Here is an 11,047-nt window from a genome sequence, read left to right as displayed (position 1 = left end):
TATTTGATGCTTGAATGAGTAATAACTGATTAACTTGGTTAATATAAAATTAGACTTGAATAAATAGATATCTTGTGTGTTGGTTCGCCCACTAGGATTTAGTTGGGTGTCTGTCATGTCGGGTTGGGTCGTGACAGAGTTGGTATCAGAGCTTTAGGTTCGTCGATCTCATCATACAAGGACATGTCTAGTAGAGTCTTGCGGATCGGTACGGAGACGTCTGTACTTATCTTCGAGAGGCTACCGGACACTAGGAAAATTTCCTTTTCTTTCTTTCTTCCATGCTAGTTGATTCCAATTGGTATTTGATGATTCAAATTGGTATCTAACTGTCCTTCACTCTCTCACGGATGATGAGAGCATGCGTGGCAGCAGCTAGAGGTAGAGGTGGAGGCAGAAGAGCTGGCAGAGGGGCGGCACCAGCAGGGGCGGCGTCCCAGTGGTTGACCATGTGCCTCCAATGGTTCCTAACGAGGCAGCGGGAGATGCAGCCGCACCAGCCCAACCAGCGGCAGTACCAGTTTCGCCAGGAGCTGCAGCTACTTAGGGTATACCAGATGCTATGGCACAGGTGCTAAATTGGTTGCATGGGTTAGCACAAGCCGGAGCTATACCAGCCGGTCCAGCAGGTAGGGCGCAGAAGTAGCAGCCCCAGGTCTGGACAGAGCACATGTTCCGAGGGTTTAGCATGCAGCAGCAGTATCAACCCGCTTGGAGGACATTTCGAGTTTTGAGGCCTTTCAGAGGCCAGTTGCTGGGTCGGTAATGACTGGCGAGGAGCATGATCTGTTTTGGAGGTTCACTAAAATGAAGCCTCCTGTATTCTATGGTACTGAGTCAGAGGATGCATATGATTTCATCATCTACTGTAATGAAAGGCTCCATAAGATGGGGGTCGTGGACAAGTACAGGATAGAGTTTGTGACCTTCCAATTCTTGGGTGATGTTAAGTTATGGTGGAGGACATATGTGGAGTGTAGGCCAGCTAGGTCTCCTCCATTGACTTGGGTTTAATTATACTCTGTGTTTCTGGATAAGTACGTTCCGTGTACTCTGAGGGACCAAAGGAAGAATGAGTTCGCTACTATTGATCAGAGGAACTCATTGGTTGCTGTGTATGAGTCTCGTTTCCACTCTCTGTCCCAATATGCTCTTCATTTATTGCCCACTGAGGAGGAGAGGATACGGCAGTTCGTGAAGGAGTTGAACACTGGGCTTCAGTTATCGGCTCTTCAGCTTATAGCCACTGGGGCTTCATTTCAGGAGATAGTGGAGCATGTCCGAATTGTTGAGGGTATTAAGCAAGAGAGTCATGGGAAGCAGGTATAGAAGAACGCCCGTAGGGGTGGGATTTTCAGCAACTCCTTCTCGAGGGGTCAGAGTTCGTAGGTATATGCAGGGCATCCAGTTCAGTCTGCGATGCAGGTGTCAGCTAGGGGCCCATCAGGGGCAAATTATCAAGCTTCCGGTCAGCATGGAGGCTACACTACTTCATTAGCTTCTGTTCAGTGGCCTACGCTGGACCGTGCTTGCTTCGAGTGTGGTGAGATAGGGCTTATTAAGAGGTATTGCCCCAAGGCTTAGACAGAGTAGGCAGGGGACTCAGTATCTGGCTCCCCGAGCTCCGTTTGCACAAGATCGAGGGGGTAAGAATCACGCACCGGCAAGGCGAGGCGGCCACACCGTAGGTAGGGGTGGTGCCCAGCTTAACCGAGGCGGTCCTCAGACTGGTAGAGGGGGATAGCAGCTCGGTAGGGGCGGGACTCAGACTGGTCATGGTAATCGCGGTGGTTCGCAGGCTACGAGAGGGCATAGTCATTTGTACGCTTTTCCAGGTAGACTTGAGGTTGAGGCTTCCGATGCGGTTATCATAGGGACTATCTCAATTTATGGCTAGATGGCTTCTGTTTTATTTAATCCCGACTCTAACTTTTCTTATGTGGCTACGTATTTTGTTGTGGGTCTGGATATGATGTGTGATACCCTTGATGTTCCTATTTATGTATCTACTCCAATTGGGGATTCTTTGGTGGTGGATAGCGTCTACCCTTCTTATGCGATTACTTTCATAGGATATAGTACTTGGGCAGATTTGATGATCCTAGATATGGTAGATTTTGATGTTATTTTGGGTATGAGTTGGTTGTCCCCGTACTATACTATACTAGATTACCATTCTAAGACTGGTACATTAGCTATGCTCGGGGCACCTAGACTTGAGTGGAAGGGTAATGTTAGTCCCCTCCCTAAGAAAGTTATATCCTTTGTTCATGCTAGGAAGCTAGTAGAGAAGGGTTGTCTGGCTTGCTTGACACATAATCGTGACACCAGTGCAGATACTCTATCTACTGATTTGGTTCTAGTGGTACGCGAGTTTGCGGATGTGTTTCCTGCGGACATTCCTGGTATGCCACCAGATCAAGACATTAATTTCAGGATTGACTTAGACCCAGGGACTCGTCCTATCTCTATCCCACCTTATAGGATGGCGCCAGCAGAACTCAGGGAATTGAAAGAGTAGTTGCAAGATCTTCTGAGTAAGGGGTTTATTCGCCCGAGTGCCTCTCCATGGGGTGCTCCTGTGTTATTTGTTAAGAAAAAGGATGGGTCTATGCGCATGTGTATTGATTACCATCAACTGAATAAGGTAACTATCCGAAATAAGTACCCCATTCCCTGTATTGATAACTTGTTTGATCAGTTACAAGGAGCTTCTGTGTTCTCTAAAATTGACTTAAGGTCAAGGTATCATCAATTGAAGATTCGGGCAGAGGATGTTCCTAAGATAGCTTTCCGGACAAGGTATGGACACTATGAGTTCTTGGTTCTGTCTTTCGGGATTACTGATGCCCCAGCTGCATTCATGGATCTGATAATGTTATAGCCCGTATTTTGTACTTTTGGAGATTTTGAAGTCGTCGGGGAAAGTTAAGGGCAAGACCATTTTCAAAATTATTTTAGTGCATAAGTTGGTTATGAATACTATTTATGAATATTATTGGACGGAAATATTGAGAAAGGCTAGGGGCAAGAAGAGAAATTCGCAAAATGGGCCGTGAAAATAATGCGGAAGGTCAGGGACAAAATGGTAATATTGAGAAAAGTCGAGGGGTAAAACGGGAATTTCACATGAGTTTCATGAAAGTTAATGAAAGGGGCCATATTTGTACTTTAAGAAAATTCTAGGAAAGAAGAAAAGAATTAGTCATCTTTTGGTAAGTTTGAAGAAAAGTCAAGAAAAAAGAAGAAAAATCTAGAAAAGGAAGAAGAAAGTTATGTGACCAAACTTGAGGGGCTTAATTATAAATATGGAAAAATTGGTGGAAGACATGTATATATATATATATGGGATGTCATCTTTTAATTCAAGAAACTAGAGAGAAAGAAAGAAAGAAAGAAAGAAAAAAAAAAAAAAAAAAAAGAAGGGCCAATTCGGCCAAGAAGGAGGGAGAGAGAGAAGATCAAAAATCTTGCCAAAAAATTTTGTCTCATGGTATTTCTACTAATTCAAGGATGCTCTCCGACATGGTATAGTTGTTGAAGCAAGAGGATTACTCTTTGGTGCAAAACTCCAACCTTAGCTAAGTTGAGAAGTTGTGAAGGAAAGGTAAGAATTCATCTCCTTGTTATGTTATGAATGGTTTGGTATGTTGTAGTAAGTGGGAAAGAATGAAATTTATAAGAAAATATGGATGTTGAAGTTGTAGCCGTGCATGGGGTGTGTATGTAAGTGATGGACTAATTTATTTAACATGTTGAATTTGTTGTATTGCGGGCTGTTTTGGAGGATTGAATTCATTTCATGTAGTGTGTTGCTTGTTGTGGTGATGCATAGAAAACATGGAAAATTTATGGAAAGAAATGAATAAATTTTATGAAATCTTGTGTTGCTGTAATGTATGAAAAGATGAGAATTCAAGAAAGTATGCATGTAGTATATGTAGCATATTGGTTGTTGTTGAAGTGACAAGAAATAAGTGAAAAAAATTCATGGACGAATGTCTATAGTATAGTGGCCGTGTGGTCCTTGTTTGGTGTAGGAGAAAATGAATCAATTCCATTAGGCATTTTGATTGTTATGTTGTTGTTGTAATGTAAGGAGATGGATGACAATGCATGAAAACATGCAAGAAGTGATTATGGTCGAAATAGGTAATTTGGTAAGTTAATGTAATTGGTGTAATTTGACATTTTAGTTGTTGTTGTTATGGATCATGTGATGTAAAACGAAGGTCGTGGTTAAAGCTTGCGTACATGAATGATAATGAGATGTATGATTGTTGTGGAATTGGAAGGTTTCGGATAAGGTAAAATGTTGATTGAGTTGTTGAAAGATTACGTGAATTGAATTGAATTGAATATAAACGGAATGTTATTGGTAAGATTGTTGGTATTGTTGTTGGTTTGGCCGAGTTGAATTCTCGGATTGCTGTTGATTAATGAATTGAGCCGAGTTAGATTCTCGGGGGTGGTATATTTACGGGGAGATCTTTGCCGAAATTTCGGCGAATAAGTGAATGTACTTGAAAGGTTAAGACAAGTATATGTTGATGAATCTAACGATAGTGTCGATCTTCTCGAATGTAGACTAACAAGTTGGACGAACAAGCGTAGCTAGTAAGGCGCGGCGCGAGGTATGTTAAGGATCGTCCCTTTTCCTTCTATGGCATGAATCATACGTTGCGATTTTATAAATGCTCCCTTAGCGTCCTTATTTTCAAAAAGTTAGAAGTTATGATTTCAAAGCATGATTTTCCTTCCTAAAAGTTTATGAATGATTTCCAAAATATCCATTTTTTCTCCAAAATCCAAGTTTTACGATTTTCGAAAGTTTATGACCAAAACAACGACTATGATTTTAGGATGACCATGATGATGCTAGATATGAGGAAATGACTAGAACGCAATATGTCAAGGATATGTTCTTACCATGAATATGACGATATGAAATGTTAAGCTATTTTGGGATAATGACTATTTTAAAGGTTTCAAAGTATATGAAATGATATGTTATGACCCTGTTTTATGATTCCCGAAATGTTATCCTTCATTGATAGTCTCGCCTTATTATTAGTTCTTTCAAGGTGAGATAAAGCGCCCATGATTATTCCATAATACAATCGGAGGTTACCGACCTTACGTCACTCCGATAGAGTTATAGCTTTTTCTTCGGGCTCCCCGCATGCTACGACATGATACATGTATAAGTATACGTATATGTATATGTATATGTATATGGGGAAGATAGGGAAAAGGGCAGGCGCTATAGGCGCACAGCCACCTGATCAGTTGGAGAATGACATGATATCGTCCCGGACGCGGGATAAGTGGTTAAATGGATCGGAGCCGACGCCTCGGCAATATGGTATGTTCTATTTTCTTTATATATGAAAATGAGATGTTTTCAAGAAAGAATACGTACATGTATATACAAATGGATCGGGCTGCACGTTCCGCAGCATAGTATATGGATCGGGCTGCACGTTCCGCAGCATTAAGCATGCATGATTCCGCCTTAAGAGGCACTCATACCTACAGGTTACAGCTTCATACATGACATGCTCCATATGTACAGTATACTCTCTTGCATGACATGCTCTACTTTTCATACCATGTTACTGTTCATGCCTTACATACTCAGTACATTGCTCGTACTGACCCCTCTTCTTCGGGGCTGCGTTTCATGCCGCGCAGGTACACCCAGACAGACGAAGCCAGGGCAGATGATGTCCCAGCGAAGTTGGCAACTCCAATCATTCTGGAGTGTCGTCGAGTCAGTGTGCTATGCTATGATGTCTTGTCCGAAGTTAGAGACTTTGCAGACATAGTCGTGGGTTCGGGTCAATACGTGCTATGATACAAGTTTTGTACAGTTACATATTTTATTTGATTTAAAAGCAGCAAAGGAATTTTTCAGCAATCCTATTATGTATACTTGACTTAGAGATTCAAAAAAATTTTAGTACGTAGTAAGAGTCAGTGGGTTCGCTCGGCTCCGGTTACGGGGTCGGGTGCCCATCACACCCTAGTGAGATCGGGGCGTGACAGATAAACAATGTGTTTAAGCCCTATTTAGACTCTTTCATAATAGTGTTCACTGATGATATCCTGGTGTACTCTAGAAGTAAGGAAGAGCATGAGAAACATCTGAGAATTGCTCTTGTAGTATTGCGGGAGAAGGATCAGTATGCTAAATTCTTCAAGTGTGAATTTTGGTTGTCTTCTGTGTCTTTCATGGGGTATGTTATTTCAAAAGAGGGCATTATGGTGGATCCTCAGAAAATTCAGGCAGTCAGGGAATGGGCTAGGCCCACATCAGTAATTGAGATCCGTTGTTTCGTGGGTCCTAGGCTACCGCTATCATTGGTTTGTGAAAGGGTTTGCCTCCCCATTCTCATTTTGACCCGCTTGACTCGAGAAGAGGTACCGTTTCAGTGTCGACGAGTGTGAGGAGAGCTTTCAAAAGCTCAAAACATTGTTGACTACGGCACCGATTCTAGCATTGCTCGTGGAGGGCAAGGATTTTGTTATTTATTGTGATGCTTCACGTTCTGATTTGGGCGTTGTTTTGATGCAGGAAAAGAAGGTGATTGCGTATGCTTCTCGACAATTGAAGGTACATAAGAAGAACTATCCTACTCATGACTTAAAGTTGGCAGCGGTGGTGTTTGCATTGAAAATATGGAGGCACTACTTGTATGGTTTCCATTGTAAGGTGTACACAGACCATCGCAGTTTGCAGCATGTGTTCACTCAGAGGGATGTGAACTCTAGGCAGCAGAGATGGATGGAACTGCTGAAGGACTATGACATTACCATTCTGTATCACCCAGGTAAGGAAAATGTAGTGGCTGACGCTTTGAGAGGAAGTCGGCTAGTATGGGAAGGCTGGCTCGTTTGATTTTTTCGGAGCGTCCGCTGGCTAGAGAGGTTCAGACCCTGGCTAACGATTTTATAAAGTTGGATATTTCCAACACAGGCAGGGTGTTGGCTTATGTTGAAGCTCGATCATCATTTTTAGAACATATTAAGGCTAAGCAGTTTAAGGATGCTAAGTTGTGTAATATGCATGATAAGGTGTTGCGTGGCGAGGCCAAAGAGGGCGTACTGTGAATCTAGGAGCGAGTATGTGTGCCACGTGTGGACGACTTAATCAAGACCATTCTGACAGAGGCTCATAGTTTGAGGTATTCTATCTATCCTGGCACCACTAAGATGTATCAAGATTTGAGGCAACATTACTGGTGGACTGGGATGAAGCGTGATATAGTAGAGTTCGTTGCTCAATGTCTGAATTGCCAATAGGTGAAGTATGAATATCAGAAACCTGGGGATACACGGCAGAGGATGACCATTCCTGAGTGGAAGTGGGAAAGAATAGCCATGGATTTCGTTGTTGGTCTTCTGAAGACGCTAGGGAATTTTGACTCTATCTGGGTTATTGTTGACAGGTTGACTAAGTCTGCCTACTTTATTCCGGTGAAGATAACTTATGTTGCGGAGAAATTGGCTAAAGTCTACATTAGTGAAATGCTTAGGCTTCACGGGGTTCCTATCTCCATGGTGTCTGACAGAGGCACCACGTTCACATCTAGGTTTTGGGAGTGTTTGCGTGAGGAGCTGGGTACGAAGTTGGATCTTAGCATAGCCTTTCACCCTCAGACTGACGGGCAGTCTGAGCAGACTAGTCAAGTTCTTGAGGATATGCTTCGTGCGTGCGTGATAGACTTTGGTGGGCATTGGGACCAATTCTTGCCTTTGGCCAAATTTTCCTACAATAATAGCTACTACTCGAGTATTAATATGGCCCTATTTGAAGCGTTGTATGGAAAGAGGTGTAGGTCTCCAATTGGATGGTTTGACGCGTTTGAGGTGAGACCTTAGGAGATCGACCTTTTAATAGAGTCCCTAGAGAAGGTGAAGGTGATTCAAGCCAAGCTGGCGGCACAGAGTAGACAGAAGGAGTATGCGGACCGTAAGATCCGAGATCTTGAGTTTAAAGTGGGGGTGAAAGTGTTGTTGAAGGTCTCACCCATGAAGGGTGTAATGAGGTTTGGGAAGAATTGCAACCTTAGCCTGAGGCATATTGGGCCATTTGAGATCCTTAAGCGTGTGGGGGAAGTGGCTTACAAGTTGGCTTTACCTCCGGGTTTATCAGGCGTTCATCCGGTATTTCATGTTTTAATGTTGAAATGTTGAAGAAGTACTACAGCGATGGTTCTTACATAATCCGTTGGGATTCGATTTTGCTAGATGAGAATTTGTCATATGAGGAAAAGCCCATTGCTATCTTAGATAGAGATATTCGTAAGTGGAGGTCCAAGGAAATAGCCTCCGTGAAAGTTTAGTGGAAGAATAGTCTGGTGGAAGAAGCTACTTGGGAAACAGAATCTGATATGCATGGCAAATACCCTCGACTTTTCGCCGAGTCCAAGTAACTCCTCCTAGGATTTCTCATCTTTGTTCGTTGAGGACGAACGGTGTCTTAATTAGTATACGGTGTAATGACACTTAGGTCGTTATCGGAAATTAGGACTCAATGAAAATTCCGAGGCCGCGAGGATGGATTCGTAGAGAGGCGTCTTTTTGTATGTATGCAAGTTTTTTGTATTTGTGTTTTTGAGGCCTTGGATGAAATGTGGGGTGATAGGGGGAAAACTAGACGGAAAATTGAGGCTGTTGTCCAAAATGCACCGGCGCCAGCGGTGGAAACGGTCGATCACTTTCTCTTGGGGCCGGCGCGGAAGGCCATTGCACCTTACGACGATGCGCTATAGCGGGGGTGGTGACCGCCACAGCGATCGACGGGGAAGAGGAATCGGATTTTTAATGCCTTAGTTTAATATTTTCATTCGCAGCGGCGTAGTGACCGCCGTAGCGGTCGACGAAAAGGCAGAATCGGATTTTTAATGCCATAGTTTTATATTTTCATTCACCTTTTGTACACTTCCCAGCAAGCACCTAGAGAGGATTTTCAAGCTAGGGTAAGTTAACCTTGAGAGGTAAGTCTTTTTGCTTTCCATTCTACTATTCCATTCCCTCTAGTTATTGTAATCATCTTCATGGGTCTTTAATGGTGAAAGTAAAGTAGGAACCTCGAATATCAATAAAATTTCTAAACATGATAGGTTGGGATTATTAACACGTATTTATCATTTAAATAGATTGATTAGTTGTTATTTGTCATAAATTGAACATTTAAAATAGTAAACTAAGTGATTGAGACCTAAGGTTCTATAAAAATGGTGTCTTTACCATAAAAGCATTTGTAATAGGAATGTTTTGATAGGATGTGGTATAAATTGATGGTTTATGAATATTAGGGGCTTTGATGGTTGTTTATCACCTAGAAAATCATCCACCCTTAGAATGGGAGAGGGAAAGGTATTTCTTACCTTGGTATTTGTAAATTGAGTAATGTGACTCACATTGAGCCTTCTATTTTTAGACGAAGTGAAGAACGTATTGAGGCTTTGAGAAAGGAAGAAAATTTGTGAGGCGGCGAGGGCATTGTTCCAGCCCTACTTTGAGATAGGTTACGGTTTACTTAAGTTAGACTTTGGTTAGTTGATTGTATGTTTGGTAATCTCCGTAGGAGGAAGCATGTCTAGTTTTCATGCATGGTGTTGTGTGGTTTAAATTCCTACGTGATTGTGATTAATTGAGTGTGTGGCTTTTCATTATTTATGTGTGATTAAATCTACGGTGGATGTGTTGTGATGAGAATAATATAATCTTTCGGGATTTGTGACATGAAATGATGAGTTGATTCTTGGTATTGGAGGGTAAAAACAATGTCTTAAGAGGTAAAAAAGGAAACTATGTGACCTAGATTTTGGCTGTGGTCGGGGATCATTGGAAACGAAATTTGGGATATGTCCCCGAATGGGTTCGTTCGGGCGGAGGTTTGTGCTCGGGTCAGGGGTTTTCGGAATAGGGACAGACACCATGGGTCCCCTGCGGTCATGACTCGACTAACTGGCTAGCATTTTTCGGTGCGTGGGTTATTGTGGTAAATTTGTTTCCGTTTTACACGTGATTGTGATGTTGACTCTTGGTGATTGATTGTGATTGTTCTTGGTTGATTTGGGCTTGATTTATTGATGTTCCTTTTTGGGGGCTTTTTTATTCTATTTATTTTACGAAATATGCATGATACTAATCTTAGTCGGCCTATGATGTTTCCGGTACATAGTGTTTGTAGATCTACCTTTTTGCTTCTTTTGGGGCGATTTTAATTAGAGCGATGTCCTCCTCTAGGGGGAGGATATTTTTTGACGGATTTTGGGATGACTTCTTCCCACCGGGCCGAAGATCTTCTTGCTATGATGTCTTTTCGTACTCCGGGCATTTTGGATTACTTAGTTGTTAACTTAAAATTTTTACTGTTTTTGGCAGAGTCTGTCGATGACTTTCGAATTTTGAGGATTGTAATAGTTCAAATTTCGCACTTACTACGTATTTATGGCATGATTTACTTGTTCTTTGTTGTTAAATGAGTAATAATTGTTTACTTGATTAATATAAAACCGAATTGAACGGATAGGTATTTTGTATGTTGGTTCGCCCATTTTGGTTTAGATGGGTGCCGGTCATGGGGTTGGGTTGACAATTCACAAGATTTACATGGCATTCTTAAACATAACTAAAAGTTTTGAAACAAAATGTGTTAATGATAATATTTTCCCCCAAGTACAAAAAAATAAAGTAAAGCGGTGCTAAAAAAAAAATCGCGAGAAATGTCCTGTAATGGATGATGAACGTCTCTATCGGTCTTGGCTTTCTTTTTTTCGGAGGGTAGTGGATGTGAAGATGGGGGGCCGTCGTCGCCTCCATAAAAACCCTTTAGTGAAGGTTAGTGGAGCAACATCGTTTGAATTTCCGTTCGGTCGTCTAACTCCCAAACAATCATTGGTAAGTTCCAAATCTCCCCGGACACTCTATGACGGCCTTATCGTGCTCAATTTTCTCTAAATATTTGCTCTACGTCGCTTTCTCCGAAATTTGGCGACTCGGATCGACTTGGGAAACCTTGTCTTGAACACGG

The 11,047-nt window shown here is 42.1% G+C and overlaps 1 protein-coding gene across 1 annotated transcript; it reads left to right on the top strand.

The window, feature by feature from the left end:
• Positions 1–353: 353 nt before the first annotated feature.
• Positions 354–8,348, top strand: LOC132065988 (uncharacterized). Its single transcript, XM_059459399.1, has 10 exons — positions 354–548; positions 1,039–1,323; positions 1,426–1,565; positions 2,278–2,517; positions 6,123–6,267; positions 6,578–6,616; positions 6,716–6,833; positions 6,980–7,077; positions 7,306–7,872; positions 8,202–8,348. The coding sequence occupies exons 1-10, from the start codon at positions 354–356 to the stop codon at positions 8,346–8,348; spliced, it is 1,974 nt and encodes a 657-aa protein (XP_059315382.1).
• The last annotated feature ends 2,699 nt before the right edge of the window (positions 8,349–11,047 follow it).

This window comes from Lycium ferocissimum, chromosome 8, assembly GCF_029784015.1.
Source record: "Lycium ferocissimum isolate CSIRO_LF1 chromosome 8, AGI_CSIRO_Lferr_CH_V1, whole genome shotgun sequence".
Lineage (NCBI taxonomy): Eukaryota > Viridiplantae > Streptophyta > Magnoliopsida > Solanales > Solanaceae > Lycium > Lycium ferocissimum.
The sequence above is the reverse complement of the archived record's forward strand: the minus strand, read 5'-3'. Positions and strand labels throughout refer to the sequence as shown.

Coding starts and splice junctions, on each gene's coding strand:
- LOC132065988 (XM_059459399.1), top strand. CDS start 354: ATGAGAGCATGCGTGGCAGCAGCTAGAGGTAGAGGTGGAGGCAGAAGA. Junction 1,566..2,277: donor GAGATAGGGCTTATTAAGAG/GTATTGCCCCAA, acceptor TGTTCATGCTAG/GAAGCTAGTAGAGAAGGGTT. Junction 2,518..6,122: donor GAACTCAGGGAATTGAAAGA/GTAGTTGCAAGA, acceptor GGTGTACTCTAG/AAGTAAGGAAGAGCATGAGA.